Source organism: Schistosoma mansoni, chromosome 4, assembly GCF_000237925.1.
Source record: "Schistosoma mansoni strain Puerto Rico chromosome 4, complete genome".
NCBI classification, from domain to species: domain Eukaryota; kingdom Metazoa; phylum Platyhelminthes; class Trematoda; order Strigeidida; family Schistosomatidae; genus Schistosoma; species Schistosoma mansoni.
This window is the reverse complement of record NC_031498.1, coordinates 8,993,169-9,011,023: the sequence shown is the minus strand read 5'-3', so window position 1 is coordinate 9,011,023 and position 17,855 is coordinate 8,993,169. Positions and strand designations below refer to the sequence as shown.

Sequence of the window (17,855 nt, the reverse complement as noted above, 5' to 3'; positions counted from 1 at the left end):
GTCGAAATTACTGAAAAAATATAGTGCTACCGACATCTGAAACCATCGTCAACATCAAGATTCAAAAGCGAATCAACGAACTAACAATAGGTCAACAAAATGATATCATGTAATAGTAACAAATGAATAATGCGGATAACATCTATCATAATATTACTTAACGTATAAAATTACATCTGTTTTCATTTAGACGTGATCAGTATTACTGCATGGTTCCTACACCCTGCTAGATAGTATGAGAAGTAAGAGGTATTCAACTTCGTGCGATACTTCCTCATGGATACATTAATTATGTTACGCTCCATAATTTCAAATAGTCTTCATAAATTCAATAAATAATACCAATGATATAAGCGAAAACAAAAGCAGACTTGCCGATTAAAATCGCTAATATCCATAACGCCGATGAAGCTATATTGTCAGTACGAAAAAGCAGTCATTCGAAGAACATTTTTGAGAACAACATATCGAGAACTACATTATACGAAGAGTTCATAGCAAATAGCGCGCTAAATGTCTGGATAGTATGGTACTTGATTGTCTCTGTGACAAGAAGTAATTTGTAAACTTAATGAAATAGATTACTTGACGTCAACTTTTTCACAGTTTGTTTTCTCCAAGTGATATGAGGCGCGCTTGTTTTTGATACAGCTGATATTTTGTCGCGAATAACTTTTCAGTTTGAATTTCAGTATCTCAACAATGCCAAAGTATTCTAGCAGTAATCCACAAAGCCGTGAGTAAAATTACTACGTATTCATTAATATATTATTAGTTTGTCAGTTCTAAATATCGATATAGTAACAAACCACGAAACTTGTCTACTATTATTAGCTTATTATTATTTTTATTTTTATTAGCTTTATTCAATATTATATTTTTGGTACAATATGTCTACAAAGACATGTAGTGCACCACATCCTATATGTGGAATATATATGCCAGGTAATAAATAATGATATGTAGAAAGTTTTTAGGCACAGCCATACGTCATACATACCTCTCTAAATGGTAACTCGTCAATGAGTTTGTTAATTTTGTTGGAATAACCACAAGCCATTAGATAATACAGTTTAGTGCTTGCAATTCGGTCTTCCTTGTGGCCGAAATATCCTCTCAAGCATTCTTGCAATCAACCACTTAGAAATTGAGTTATATCCTGAAGTTTTTAAATGCGCTTTTCATGTCTGTACAGTGGTTTTGACAATGGCCCGAATTGACAAGACACTGATTAAAGTACACTTCATATAATCCATTCAGACTCCTGAATAAGTTACCCTCTTCATTCGGCTTCTTCATATTCAGACCTTAGTAATGGGTGTGTCACTAATCTCACAGATTGTCTTTGAATGCCGGTCTTGTTGTTGCTAGTGCCTGAGATAAACTAACAAGTCTTCCGCCTGTTATTTGATTCACTCACCCTTTGCATATGAATAATATGTATTCAACAAGCTCTGCTATCTTTGCATAACAAGGAGTTTACGCTGCGAGCGTGTGGTGGTGATAAACTTTTAGTTTAAATGGTTCAGTAATTACATCAATCTTTCCTAGTTTCATTCTTTTATTGTACATTACATAAATATCCTTTACTAGTTTGAAGTATGCGTTAATCCCTTTATTGAGCCACAAATTAGTTTGGCGATATGTGTGATTGGTAAACCTAGTAGGTTTAACATCAGGCTCTTTTGCAGTGTGGAGTAACATTAATTGGTTGATGTCTGGCGCATATATATCTTGTGCCCCCTTGTACCAATATTTATATGTTTAAATAAATAAAAAATTTTAAAAATTTGTTGACCATAAAACTCTATGAACTATTCTTCCATAAAACATTTCTGCATTTTTGGACAGACATTAACAACGAATATGTTATATGGAGCTGCTCCTAGCGCATACATAAATCAAATTCATGGCCAAGCTACTGATTAGTAATAAAGTCTCTTCTAACGTAAAAAAACCGTATCCTTTGATCAATTACCACATTGTATAGAAATAAACTAAAAAAGAGCTCAGAACTATAGGTGATGATTGATCCTGCTCACAAGAACCCCACTTTTCGTTCATATACCGTTAAACTGCTGCATGTTAAGAAGTTCAGATACATTTAATTCAAGTTATTAAAAACATAAAGGTTAAAGCCAATTAAATATCTATCATCATTTTTCAAGCAAACTTTACTTTCAGATATATTCTAATTTATCTCTAGTCATATTTTGAAATTTGGATTCCAAGATGTTTTGTAACTTTATAAACCTTACTACAGCCCTTAAAATTTTCAATTACTTCGTAATGACAGTTGACATTATATTTTCTTCTGTTTAATTCTCTGGTTTCTGTTATTTAGGCAAAAATAGACCACTTAAACGAGTCTCTCCTCGTTGGCGTAGTACTTTTCCTATTTCATTAAGTCAGCTACAACGGAAACGTGATGAATTCTGGGATACAGCTCCGGCAGCTGAAGGTAGAGTTGAGATTTGGAATGCTCTAAAAGTGGTTGCTGATTTTTTTCAAAAACAAGATTATGATATGGCTCAAGCGATTTTAGATGGAGCATGTATCACCCTCCCATCAGGTAAAGATTTTGATGTATTCCCTGGCAATGCTTTTATGCTTGGTATGCACAGTAAACTAAAGTTTTACCCCCAAATGCCCTGGTACGGCCGAAAGTGGGGAGGGTCCGCTCTCCCTCTGGAAATGCTCTCACATGACCACGCGTATATAGCCTCTGCCAGGGAAATCCTACTCACTGCCTTCTCGTGGCGCGGGTGTTGTTCACAAAAGTGAGAGGACGAAAAGCGAATGTCCGGCTCTTTAACCGGGTTGGTGGATGTGGAGGATCCACCTAGGGGAGTTGGAAAACCCTGATTCCAAACCAATGGTGCACATGGGCTCCAGTATCTTGAGGGAACGAATGGCGTATAAATCAATCGTTGGTCACCGGCTACCATGGGACTGCATCTTCTTACGATGCTCCATTGCCTTGTGGACTAGACCTTTAGGTCAAAGGCTTCGGGTATGGCCGTTCTAAGAAAACCACCTTCTTCAGTTTGGGCACCTGGGCAGTATCACAGCCCTCACACAAATCGAATGAGATTTGTGTGGTGCATATGTATCTGGTGCTTCCTTGTACCAATATTTATGTGTTTAAATAAATAAATAATAAAATAAAAGTTTTGGGAAACCGCAGATGGTCAGATAGATAGCTAATTTTTTTTGTTATCCTCTAAACTGTTGGATTCTCTTTCTGTAGAATTTCACGTACTATAAAGATTAGTCAAAAAGTTTGTCCATATGTGTTAAGGCATCAACTCGGTATAAATCACAGTGTAATACGCAATTTACACGGGAATCGTACTATATAGTAGTTAGTTTTGTATATATATTCTCGTCATGTTTGTTAGCAATTTTCAGATCTTTGCCGAACTTTTTTACACCTTCATTGCTTCATTGGTGTATAAACAGTTACCATGAATAAAAAACAGCTCAATGTGCATTTAGGTAAACTAGACTGGATATGTTTGGTTAGTCCTATTGACGTGTAAATGAACTATAGAAACTTCTGAAAGCTGATTTTAGTAGTAGTCAAATCTGACTCTCCGAACCAATATGTTTGTAACTCTGTCTCATTGATTTGGCCGCTATTTAATAACCGATTGTAACCCCACTCCATTCACTATGAAAATGTACCTTGGAGTCTGAAGTAATTGTGCTTGAAGAAGCTGTGTCATGTGAAAAAAATGGCTTTAAATTTTACTCTTGCGAAAAGATTCGTTATGATGGTGTTAGATGTCGTCAGGGAATGTAATAATTTAACATTTGTGTCATAAAATATCTGGATGGCTGATTCGGATATTTAAGGTACAACAATTTGTGTATATAAGCAATCATATTATCTAAAATATTTGTGTATTTGAGCCAGTTAATTTAAGTTAAGCATGTAAATCTTAAGACTTCTAACTAATAATATAGTGTAATGTTACAGTTCGAAGCTGACCAAAATAATGCAATTATACACTGCTTCCATCTGCGGAAATCCGTAAGATACCGAAAAAAAGTAGTAAGCGAAAGTTAGATATAAAGGTGTGTGATATCTTCACTTTGAAAATTTGGTTAATAATGTGTTCAGTCTGATCTTATTCAAGTAAGTTGACTTCCGTAATCAAACTCCTTCACTTCATTTGCAGTGCTCTTCTTGGTATACTTACTTAATTCTTTTGGTGATTAATTATAATAGGTATGTGTTTATATCCAGTGATTATTATATTATCGCATGCAGCTTTATTTTATTGTATAAAAGGTATAGCTCATATATTTAAATAATTAAAACTATATGATTATATTATGTACATTGGGTGCGTTAACTTATTTTTAACGTTAGGAACATTGTATGACTGCTATGATGAACTTGGTGCTCATTATCAACTTCCATTATACGTTCTCAGTCAGCCAAGCAATCTTGTTCCAGATCCATCTACTCCTGATTCACAAAGCTTACACTCTCAACCAAATATATTCTCTGTACTCAGAAATTCAAATACCTATACTTCTGGCTTTAATAACACAAGAGTACGTTCTCGTCAACAATGCACCGACAGTAATAATGATCCATCAAGTAACGATGTATGTGGATGCTTATCATTGTTCAATGTATTTTGTCATAGAAATCGCAGGAACAGAGACGGACCACCTCATTGGTTACAATGGAATTTTAATTCGTGCAGACGCGATTGTAATCAATCAGTACGTGACAAAATCGATCCTACAAATCATAATTCATCATCTCCACCATCATCTTGTCTTAATTTAAGATTATCTACTGGTGAGCAGTATAAATTAGAAATCAGTGATCAAAATATCACAGTTTTGGAAGCCAAACGTTTATTTACTTCGCTGTGCGGTTGGCATGAGCTTAGGCAGCGTTGGTTTGTATGTGGTCGTTCTCTTTCGAATCGACTTTTGATTAAAGACTGTCATATACCATCAGGTTTTGTTATCCAAGTTATTGTACACTCACCATTCGATCCTGAATGTTTGTGGAAACAAGGGAATAGATCTGCAACTAGTTCTGTAGTGGAAGCTATTATCTCTTAGTAGTAGTAGTTAGTCATTTACTTTTCACAACAAAATATTGACAATCTGCATTTCTGTTCATTTAACAAATTCGTTCTTAGATTAGTATTTTACTATCACAACATTGTATATATAAGCTCTCATCAATCGTTACTTCACTCAATATTAGACAAATCAAATAATCCTACACAAAGTGACTTTTTGTCGCTCTGTAATGTAATCTGTTAATGTTTCATTAGCTTTTATGTGGTTCTCAATTTTCTTTTTGTTCTTTTCTCAACCCTTGTACATCATGATATGATTTAAACGTTACTTTTTATATTATTGCGTTATACTCTTGTATAATTAATTACTCTATCTGTTATGGGTTACCTCATTTAAATGGAAAATTAATTTGATGAATACTATCTACTTATTTTTTCTAAAATCATTGGATTGTTTGCTTTTCTATTGTTATGATTTAAGCAAGAAACATTGAAATGCTCATTGTCCAACATGTAAATCTACAGTTGTTTTACTAATTTATATATCTGACCTGAACATGTCCTAGATATGTTGGTTCTCTAAGCTTGTTTATTTGCTTTATTCTTAATTTGCTGTATTCCATTTTCTTTGTGATAAATAATGTCCTTTTAGTTTTCTTTAATTTGTAAATGATTATTTCACCATTTAAAAAGTTTCTTATCATAATGATTGTGTTTGTTTTTGTCGTTACTGCTTTTTGTTTCATCGTTCCTTTGCTTTAAACTTTTCTTAAGCATACATACACTTCTGTCTATCGTTTTTTTCCATTTGTTTTTTGTTTCTGATCACTTAGTTCGTTCAAACATGTCTCTCTTTGTTTTGGTGGTTTTTCCGTACTACTCTGAACCTTTATTATCTTGATTTCGTATTGAGTTACTACAATCACCGTTTGTTTCACTCAGTGATACCTATGTGGTAAAGTAACACTATTTATCTCTCATGTAGTACATTGTATAAAGATAAGTTTTCAGAATCTTTCTCCCTATATATATATATATATATATATATATATATATATATATATATCGACAAGCAGAACTTACAGTAGTTTTGTTTTATGATTGATTGAAAATGTCACATTCTAATTTTTGTTTATAATTAGTGTATTATGTTCACATTTTGTTTGTTTTGAAAATATTTTTACATCCCTACTGGTTTTACTTTTTGTGTGCATCATGTTTACGCGTAATTTTCTGATGTTATTTTTTTTCTAAACTCGTTCACAGTTAGCAGATATTTTCATTGTTTTTGTCTGTTCGATTGATTTTTATTATGTCTGGAGATTCTACGGAAATTTTATGTGTTAGTTGATTCTAAGTTCCTAATCAACATAACATAGTTGTTTGTTTAGCTTAAAATCGATCATTTATAAGAACATTCACCTAAAATTGAACGAATAGTTTCACAGTATTTGGGCGTCAAGTTAATATAAGACATTGAAATGAAAATTATATTTGTAAAAATTTCCGTGTTTGAACTTAAATCTAACGTTTCCCTCAGTAATCTGGTCTGAATTTCTCAAAAAGAAATAATCGAAAAATGTCGAATCCGGAAATAGCGTTTCGTCCTGTTTGGGACTCGTCAGCCGAATCTCACTGTTGGCCACCATTCATCTTTGTTTACAATACTTGTGACTTAAGGCTATTTCGAGACAATCCTCACAAGATGCACATGTGTCAATAAGATTATTGTCTTTCTTCTTGTCTAGGATTAGTTTTTGATATATTAATTACAGTAAGAAAGTACACTACTTCATTCTACATTTTCAGTTATGATATACATGACTAACTGGATTAAAATGTAGAGATATGGACAATTATTTTTTGAATTTCTATGGACTCGCACGACAGGAAAAATTTTGAGGCTGTTAAATCCCCCAAAAGGCCACTTATTGGTTACTTTGTAGTTTTAAATTACCTTTTCTAATCCGAAATTCCTTACGGAGACGGTTTCATCTTTGCTGTAATTAAAGATGTTTCCCTATTGATTAGTAATTCCTTTAGTTCATTAGTTTTTTGCCCTACTCTCCTGGTTATTGCACACATATTTCTACTCATCTTGCGCCTTATTCAACCAACCTTTAGGGTGACTGGCGAAGGTATGTAAGTAACCTCATCTATTTGAATAGGAAAGTGTTCACGCTTAGTGGTTCGTTTCAGAATTCTCATCATAACCATAAAGGATTTAATTTTAAGTTCGTCACAGCCTAAAACATCATTATTAAAGAGTTTGCTAACTTCTCAGAAGGATGGGTCCATAAGACAACGATTGTGATTCCGATATACAGAAGCTATTCGTGGAAATTTTTATCTATTTTACTATCCATACATTACCAGCTAGCATAATTCAGCTACCGCTAGTAAAGTGACCGCTTTGTTGTGTACAGTACATATATAAAAGTGAATATTTGACACGTCTTACATTCATTTTCATTCTATCATCGTATGAAAGGGATTTTCTTAGTAATTTCAAAGATTATAAAGAAGTATTTCTGTTATGCTTTTAATGTGAAGGATAACAGTCATTTTTTTCAAAATTCTGCTCATAAAGTCAAGGAATTTTCTCGATTCTGACTACTTCGTGCCTTTACTACAGTTTAACTAATTTTAATAAATTTCTAGATTTCAAAATAAATAATCCTGTTATACGACAAGTTATTTAAATTAATAACATGAACGTTTTATTGGAATTAATCATTGTTCCTTCTATTAAAAATTATCTGGGACTATTTTTCTCTGTAGTGATAACCATTTACTGCACTTCTATCTAGTCAACTTTATAGTCTGGCCGTCTTATTTGTACTAATTGACGATTCCTTTTTACATGGTCACGGCTAGTTCGGATTTCAAACATACTACGTTCAGTTATGCTCACCGAGTTCTATCTACCTTGAATTGCGAATTTAATTGGACTACTGGTCCAGTTCAATTAGATTTTTTTGATATAATAGTTGTCTTGCTATTTATGTTTATGTGGTTGAGAAACTGCCAAACCAATAATTGAAAACAATTTCACAGTATCTGAACTAATGTGAACATTATAAACTTGGATTTGATTTTTATTTTCAGCAATCACATGCATTTGAGTTTTGGTCTGTGAATTAGATAAATTACATTTGAAGGGTTGAGATGACGATTGTTAATTATGTGTCTACAAAGTAAAAACCTATTTATTGGCAGTAAAGTAAATTCATTTTAGTAACTTTTATATTGAAAATAAGTGACAATGGTCAAAGGAATGTAGTATATAAACTACCACACACTGAGCATACATAGAGGGTAAACTTATGAATTAGGTTTTATCATAATAAAGTTAGTTGGTCAGTCATGCACAACTCTGAAATTAAATTCCCCGCTGATTGTGTATCATCTTATAAAGTAAATGATCATATGACTTTTGATGGCACTATTGGACATACTTTATAAGTCAATTAATGATTATTCTCATATCTTTTTAATAAGCCTACATTTATTTTGATTTTTTGTGCATAAAATACGACGCATAATCATCTTGTTCATTAATCGTAATGCATAAACTGATCTTTATTTTTTGAAGTGAGGTAGACGATATAGGACAGTTCATGTAAGGTACATTTTCTCATTAAAAACATGTTCTTATTGGTATTCTAATCATGTAAATTCAAACACAACACTTTGATGCATTATTATTTACATGTGGGAAGAAAACAGAAAACCAGCTAACACATATGTAATTACTTAGAATCAAGTTGTTTTCGTGCAATACTTTATTTATTAACCGAAAAATATTAAATCAAACATTCATAAGAAATGGATTAATTTCTAAGACTTTGAAGACGCCACAACACTATCAGCAACATATTTTATAATTGAATCGTACCCACCCAGTGAAATCAGAAGTGAGGAGGCTCGAAGATATTTTTGATAGGCTATTAATATATTCAGAAGTGACTGATCTAAAATGGCTAGTGATAGCAGGAGAAGTTGAGCATGGCGTTAGCACTAGTGATCTGGTGCGGATGCATGACCGAGCGCCTTTATCTAGGTGAGTCCATTAAAACTAATGTGGTCAGCATCAAATGTTGATTTTGATTGATAAATCAAAGTAAATTTTGGAGTTCTTTATAGGCTCAGATAAATATCATGAGAAAAATTTTAATTTATCCCAATGATAGTTTCCAACGGTGGTTAAATTTCAATCTCAATAACTTCTAGATGTCCTTCAGATTGTACTACTTCCATTACTTTGATTATTATGGAGCATAATATGGTGAAAATTTGGCTTTCTTGATAATCCTTCCCATTGGAAAAACTATGTCCCATTAAGTTCTGTAGGACTGTTATAATTTCTACTTAGCTTTCATATATTTGCTATTGTTAAGGGACTGGCTACTATACTATTCGCATTCTGATTTGTACTGCTTTATTCCTCGAACTCGGAAGAAGATCAGCTTCACATTGCTGAAGAAGTATGAGAATATGGAACCGTAGTTTGAATCCTTTAAATTAGTCCACTATTATTGAGCCTATATCCTATAAATGTTGTAAGTATACAGCTGACTAGTTTAAAACTAGTTTATTGATGTCGACTATGTTGCATTATCTTAGTGTGATTCATGAATGAGTGTGGTGTGATGTTTGTACACAACAATGATACCTCTGTATATTATTTCGCAGCTGATTTAAGTCCCAAATACATTACTTCCTACTGTCCTCATAGATTTCTTTCTGACCTAAATTTAGGTCCACAGGTGACTACTAAAGTACGAGTCGCACAGTTCTGGGTATTACTAAATAACATAATAAATTCAGTTACTTCTAATTATCATATGTAGCCAGGTATGGAAACAATATTATTACGTCCGACAAAATATTTCTTAAGGCCTTTCTATGGAGTAAACAAATTTAAGGGGCTGGTACTGTGTCAAGCCCACATAGGTTATTCTAGCCTGTGGACAGATCAATCTAATTATTCTTCTCAAATAATATTTTTACCCTGTCGTTTATCAGCTTACTAACGCTGTTTTATACGATAGCATGCGTGTTAATTGCTTACCCTATTTATCATATGTCTGTAACTTATTTTTGTGTAAATATGAATATTGAGTCACTTGTTGAAATTGAGTTGACCCACTGTGGTGTTTATATGAACCAATGATTTTTTTTGTATTGATGACCGTATTGATTTTCAATCCCAAATACAGTACATTCGTTCGTGCTCATTTAATACTTTTTGAATAAATTGCGTTGTTTCTGGGATTGCTAGTTTATACTACAATTAAAATACTTTTAAACATAACACCCACTCGCCTCCATGGAGTGTCATCTCGTCTCGCTTCGTTCCCTCTCCTCTTTGCCTTCTTCGCTTGGTTTCGTTGATCGTCTGTCTTTGTCAACGATTGCATGAGATATACTACTCGAAATTCGTTCTCGTATTTGACTTGTAGTGGTAAATAAATTCCCAAAACCAATAGCTCTGTAAGTGTTCGACGTTTGATGCTGACCACATTAGTTTTAATGGACTCACCTAGATAAAGGCGCTCGGTCATGCATCCGCACCAGATCACTAGTGCTAACGCCATGCTCAACTTCTCCTGCTATCACTAGCCATTTTAGATCAGTCACTTCTGAATATATTAATAGCCTATCAAAAATATCTTCGAGCCTCCTCACTTCTGATTTCACTGGGTGGGTACGACTCAATTATAGGTGTTACTGGTTAAAGTGTTATCAAAGTCCAAATATTTGTGGCACCTTGAGGCTTATTAAGTACCGTTATTCACTAACGAAATTTAGGTAGCGGATTTATTAGAATTGTCATAATAAATATCATAATATCCCAGTAGCTGATGATATCCATAGGACAGCTATTACTACACCTTTTGGTTTGTTCGAATTCATACCCACACCATTCAGCCTGAGGAACGCGGCACAAACATTTTAAACATTCATGAATAATCTTCCTTGGGATATGCCATTTGCGCAGGGGTAATATAGATGACTTGTTCATTGAAAGTCCCGATTTACAACCACGCGAACAGCATATGATAGCAGTGTTAAAAGGACTTGATTTAAATGGAATGGACATACATCAAAGTAAGTATGTTTTCGGTGTTCAAACTCCAAAATTTCTCGGGCAAAGAATAAGTTAGTAAGGGGTTACACCGACCAAAAGCGAAGTGGACACCATCATACAATATCCCAAACCAAGTTCTTTTATGCAGCTTCAAAGTTTCCTAGGTCAAGCTAACTTTTATCGTTGATTCATACTTAGTTGTGCACAAATAATGCAACCTTTGACAAATTCTTTGGAGAAAATTCATAAAAATTTAAGCTAACTTCTTAGGCTGTCGAGGCTGTTAAACATCTAAAGGATAAATTAGCCCAATCATCTACTATGGGACTCCTCAGCAGTGCGCATCCACGAACCCGCTCTCGCGAGATTCGAACCCAGGACCTACCAGTCTCGAGCCGAAGCCCTTAACCGATAGACCACTGGATGCGCACTGCTGAGGAGTCCCATAATAAGACGAAACGGCCGTCCAGTGTTTCCAGGTTTTCCATGGTGGTCTAGCTTCAATTGACTCATGCTTTCTACTATGAAAAATACTAAATCTCCACAAAACCCCTTCAATCATCTACGTTCATGTATCCGAACTCCCACTCCTCAATCGCTTTGATGGTGGATCTTTCGGACAAAGTAGTAGGCGGTATCGTTGACCAACTTGTTGGAAGCGCCTAGAAACCGAAAAGACCCGCTCGAACAGAGACCAGATATTCTACCTAGATTCTCGCAATCCACCTGACCATTAGGTATTTCCGACGCATTTTGGAAGGCAGGAAATCCATAATTTATACGTAGCATAAACCTCTTAGCGATGAATACTATACTCAAGAGGTCTGACACCTTGACTATATGTCACAGTGAACCATTGATAGCTGACATGTCAAAAGTCAGGACAGTCAGACAGCGGATGCATTATTTCGGCTAGAAATGAACATGATACAGCAACGTCCAGTCATTTTGAGGCGTTGAGAGACAACCAGAAATAGAATCCACAATTGCAAAACCTACTAACAGCAAAGAACTCCAGTCTCAAACCAAGAAAGATACCAGGGACTATCAAATGTGTTTTGATTTACTGTGACACGATCAAGGTGATGCCTGGACCTTTCGTTTCCAAAGTATGCCAAGGTTGATATTTAATAACTTTGCCACTTTGTCTCATTCTGGTATGAAAGTGATTACCTACCCAATCAATACCAGGTATGTATCGCCAAATATACAAGGAGATCCACTGAGGTACGTTAGAGAATGTTCGGCCTGTCAACAATCAAAGTTTGATTGCCATGCAGATCCACCTATCGGAGTTTTCCAGCAACCAGATGCACGTTTTACTCATGTTTGTATCGAATTGGGAGGTCCTTCATCGCCTTCCGATGGTTTCGATTATCTGTTTGCATTCACTGGCAAATTCACGAGGTTCCCAATAGCCACGCGGATAACCGACATCACAGCTAAAACAGTGGCCGGCGCTTTCACTCAGAACTGAGTGACCATTTGTGTGCACCTCTTACAATGACGACTGATAGAGGAGCTCAATTTGAATCTGAGCCACTCAAAAACTTATCTAAACTTCTAGTCTCCAAAAGAATACGAATAGACTAGAACCTGCTAATACAGATAATGAATCACCATACGTGTTTCTAGGCCATTCACCTATCAAAATAATCGCTAAACTGACAAGTGACAATGAGAATTCTCCTCAGGTGACCAAAAGGGTTAGATGGGAAGAATCGATTATTCAAATAGGGATATCTACAGTCTTGGACTGAGCATGAAGTTTTACCATGTACCTTCAAACATTTTGGTTCAATAAATGTTTATTCAAATAATAAAAACAATAAGGTTTTTCTCTTACCGTTTCATCAATTTTTTTAAAAACGCACCAAAATAGTACTAGTCTTGAGTAATATCTTACCAATCCTTCCTCAGATGTTTAATTTGATTCATGAGCATCAGATTGATTTTCCAAACTCAGTACATAAGCGATTTATCCGTGAACAATTCACCGAGAAATACGAATCGACCACACCATTTCATCATGAGTAAGTCATAAAGGAGGGGAGGACCTTCCGGTGATGTGAGTGATGTGAGCAGCCCAAACCTCTGAAATTAATCATTTCCCTAGATTTTTCCGCTGAAAGGAGATAATGAGAAAGTTGAATGGAATTATTGAACCAAATCCCTGCGAACACTTACTATAAACGCAAAAAGCGAATCCTCGCAAAAACGACCTATTCCGAAATTTATCCTGGCGAGTTTTACTAGTTCAGTAAATGAAATCCACCTGTGTAAGGTCCGAACCAACTCAGTTCCTAGGTGACCTTAGGAAATATAGTCTTACTATAACATGCATGTTATCAACAATCCGATCAAATAATTATTCTGTAAGAGTTCGACTATGTCATTGACCCTAAGAAGTATACTTGGTTCAGAGATTCTGGCAGGTTCGCATGTACTTTTTTGAAGGTTAACATATTGTGAGGAACGCGTTGCACGGCTAACCCAATATTTATCTAGTGAGGATGTGCCACTATGCGCCTTCGATTATGATGTGTCTAGCAAAAGTAATAAGGCCAGTATCACTGTCGAAGACCTACGGAATGAACTGTTTTGTGCGTTTATTCACTGCCTCAGTCCTTTTTGTATCTGGTTAATTTGGATCCCAGCTCAAAATACTTAGATGAAGACAAAGCTAACGCAACTATCCTTTTTATGCGTGTACAACTTAGCGCGGTCACCACAGAGTTGCTCCTAGCACTGTTTCGGACGTACATTCAGCCTCACTTTCAAGTCTGCAGTGGCGTTGCGTCCCCTCTTTTCAAAAAAGATACATCGCTTAGACCAAGTGTAAGGACTGTTTAAAACATATTCTTACAAGAACAAACTCTATCACCTCAGATTATTCTTGTTGAGCCACCGGAGAATAAAGGGTGACCTGATGATGGCTCAAAACGTATGTCAATCCATCTCAACACGAGCATATTACGAGGCATCATCACCGCGCTCTGCGAGGCAACCCATGAAGGTTTGTACATCAGAGAGAAAACACCCACCTACGCTTCGACTTTTTCTCATTACCGATTGCTTCACTTGAAATGTCCTTTTAGTCGAAGTGATTACATGCTTCTCACTGTATAGCTTTAAGAAGAGATTTGACAAACACGTATTCACCCATGGATTACCATTTCCCTCTTGAACCAGCTCTGTCTGATTCATGTCCAATAAACTACGATGGTTATCATCACCACCCATCATTAACTCCTTTCTATCTCTCTTATTATCATCTCCGTTCCTCCTCTTATTCTATCTTCTTATTCTATTCTGCAAATTACGAAGTTATTCATTTATTTATTGAAAAGATAGTCTGCTATTAGCGTTTGAATTACCAATTTATTATTTTCATAATGAAATCATCCAGCCTCCTGTCTAGTAATGTGATGAGTACTGTCATTCAGAAACCCTACTACCATAAAGCAAACGTGTTCACCCAAACTACAGGACATTTAAATTCATAAAGGCTACCAAACTGGTTAGAATTGGCGCAGTCGAGTGACTAGACTAACACCCATTGGACATTACCAAATACCCGTAACCGTACCGAAACAACAAGAAAAAAGGGAAAGAAGTGGATCGGATTATCAAAGTTTGCGACAAAGATATTGGATATACCTGTAAATTCAGCTACATGGGTTCCGCAGAATAGTGTGATTAGTCGCTTGTTATTTCATATTTTATTAGGGACAGATGTTCACGGAAGAAACATAAAATTGCCTCTCCTTTATGAAGTCGAGGCATTGCAAATTTAACTCGGACTGATTTCACACAGAGATTTGTTTTAACTACTTGAAAATATTACAATAATAGTAACGAGTAGTGAACACTTTTGAGTTGCTAGACTGTGACGCGTTTAAATTCTTGCTCTATCAACTGAGTTTATGAATATTGGTTCAGTCGTGATAAATTATTGTGAAAAATCTGATTAACCAACTGTTTACCAATTATTTCGTCACAATCAGATTGAGTTGACTATGGTCAGGGAAATATTACGCCAATTACTCATCGTGAATTTACTGACACTCAAAAAGGGCAATGACTTCGTACTTGTTGCGATTATCGTTGCTTTTGTGTACTTGTTGCATCAAAAACATTCTTGGTCTACTTTAACTCGAAGTAATTCGGTTAAGGTCTGAAATTTCGCTAAACTTTATCTTGTAGTACCTTCTTTCCCATTAACTCTGACACTTATGTTCTTATTGTGATCATATTGTGTTTTAAACCCTAATCTGATTACAATGGTTGTAAGTACTTATAACTGCGGACAGCCGAATTCGCTCACTCCTCGTGGATGAAGGAATGCAGTATGATCAGTGTAAAGAAAGGTTCCATAAGATATGTACCCGTTTAAGTCCCACCGCATACAAAAGATGCTCGAAGCCTAACTCGCATTGGCTTTGCATGTTTTGCTGTACAAATAGGACGTTAATAATACAGGAGGCTATAAGTCTATTAGCTTTGACCTGTAAAAAGAAAGATAGTGGTTGCGCTGGCAGCAAAGTACTGACAGTGATGAATGTGTCAGTATTGTACGTGCCGTTACAGGATGCGTTAAACACCCTACTGTGATTGACGGAGAAGTGAAAATTCCGTTCAAGCTAACGGGGATTGAAGAGCCACTTGATATTGACATGGGTAGTCATGCATCTCTAGTGGAAATTGATGACCCGGATAAAACCGTCACCATCCCAATAGGTCCCGGTGTGGTTGTCCTGAGTGATGAAAAATGGACGGCAGTGCGGAGAAAAAGAAGTGGAAAAAGCCAAAAGTAATACGTACTTGTTTGGGAAGTCGTTGGTTAACTCGCATTCTGAGTCACACAATATACTACCAAGTGACGGAATCCCATCACTTTTGGTACAAGAAAATCCGTTAATGTTGGCAAGGAACGACGCCGAAACAGCTGAAGCTTTATCGGAATATTTCTGTCAAGTATTTTTTATCAGTAATAAGAAACGACCAACTATTGTGGCGGCTTGATGATGGACACTGCAGTTATTGAGAAAGGTACTGTCTTAGGACTTCTTCAGCATCTCAAATCTTATAAGTCCAGTGGTCCTGATGATATTCATTCTAGGGTTCTGAAAGCCCTATCAGATGTAATTACTGAACCTTCAGCCATACTGTTTGATATGTCCCTGCAGCATTCTGGATTGCTCAGAGACTGGAAAGACGCGATAATTAGTCCGGTGTATAAGACTGGGAGTAGAGATATAGTTAGTAACTATCGACCTGTTAGCTTAACTAGTGCAGTTGTAAAACTGATGGAGAAAATTTTTCGGGTGGCTGTTATAAATTATGTGGAAGGACATAATCTTTTATCCACGAAACAACATGGTTTTTGGAAAGACCTGTCAGGTTTGACAAATCTTCTTATTGCAAGAGAAGATCAGGCTGAGGCAAAAGATCAGAATATTCCTGTAGATGTAATTTTCATAGATCTAAGTAAAGCCTTTGATAAGCTCTCCCATTCTGGTCTTAATTTAAGACTGGAAAATTTTGGGATTCATTATACGGTCATAGACTGGATAAGTGGCTTTCTATGTGACAGGAGACAAAGGGTAAGAGTAAATGGAGCTCTTTCATCCTGGCAACGCGTAAAATGTGGGGTTTCCAAGGGCACAATCCTCGGTCCTCTTCTCTTTTTACTTTATGTAGATGGATTACCAACTGTAGCTAAATCATCCGTTCTACTATTCGCCGATGACATAAAGATTAAGAGACTTATACACAGCACGTCAGATAGAATAGTATTACAGCATGATCTCAACTCATTGGTGGCATGGATGGACGGGTGGTCGCTAGACGTGAATCCTAACAAGAGTGTGGTGATGCAATTAAATAACTATGATGATTCGTATCACTACAAAATATGTGGGTTCGTGTTACCCAAGGTAAGGAACTATGGAGAATTAGGAGTCATACTAAGCAATGATCTCAAAACCACCAGTTACTGCAAGGCTGCTTCTGCAAAAGGCTATGGGGTATTATGGTCTATTCTTAGATCTTACCAGTATTTGGATGAGGAAATCTTTAGATTATTATACTCAACTTTCGTGCGACCACATTTGGAATATGGGATTCAAGCAGTAAGTACTTGTTTCAAATATGAGGCGGATATGCTGGAACGAGTCCAATGTTGAGGAACTAAAGTGGTAAAATGTCTATCTGGCCTACCTTATGAAGACAGACCAAGACACCTCAACTTATTTACGTCATCTTACCGCAGCATGCAGGATGATCTAATATTAGCTTATCGTTAGCTTAACGATAACCTTGGTAATAATGTCTTATGTTTTCTTTCCATCTAGGACTAATTATTTGATAGGACATTCGAAGAAAGTTCAAAAACCGAGATCAAGTAGTTTACGTCTGAAGTCTTGTTTCTCGCACCGAGTGGTTTTTACTGGAAATCTTTACCAGAACACGTAATATCAGCACCTTCTGTCGATAAATTCGAAACGAGATTGGACCTCCACAGTGTAACAAACTGCAAGGATTAATATAGGTCAATAGACATCCTGTCCTTATTACTGAAGACTGAGAGAAATCCTCCATATACAATAAGTTAACTTAGATGATTTTCAACCACATGTGTTTTAATATCACTGTGGAAAGTTCAGGGTGGAAGTTAATGGGAACTATTTATTCCATCACAATAA

At 35.8% G+C, this 17,855-nt stretch overlaps 1 protein-coding gene across 1 annotated transcript; it reads left to right on the top strand.

Annotated features, from left to right (window-relative positions):
* Window positions 1-622: 622 nt before the first annotated feature.
* On the top strand, window positions 623-5,091 carry Smp_126810 (hypothetical protein; the record flags this gene model as incomplete). The annotated part of the gene is made up of 4 exons (XM_018796732.1): window positions 623-736; window positions 2,345-2,572; window positions 4,379-4,570; window positions 4,838-5,091. Exons 1-4 carry the CDS (start codon window positions 703-705, stop codon window positions 5,089-5,091), a joined length of 708 nt encoding a protein of 235 aa, XP_018651844.1. The 5' UTR covers window positions 623-702.
* Window positions 5,092-17,855: the final 12,764 nt, after the last annotated feature.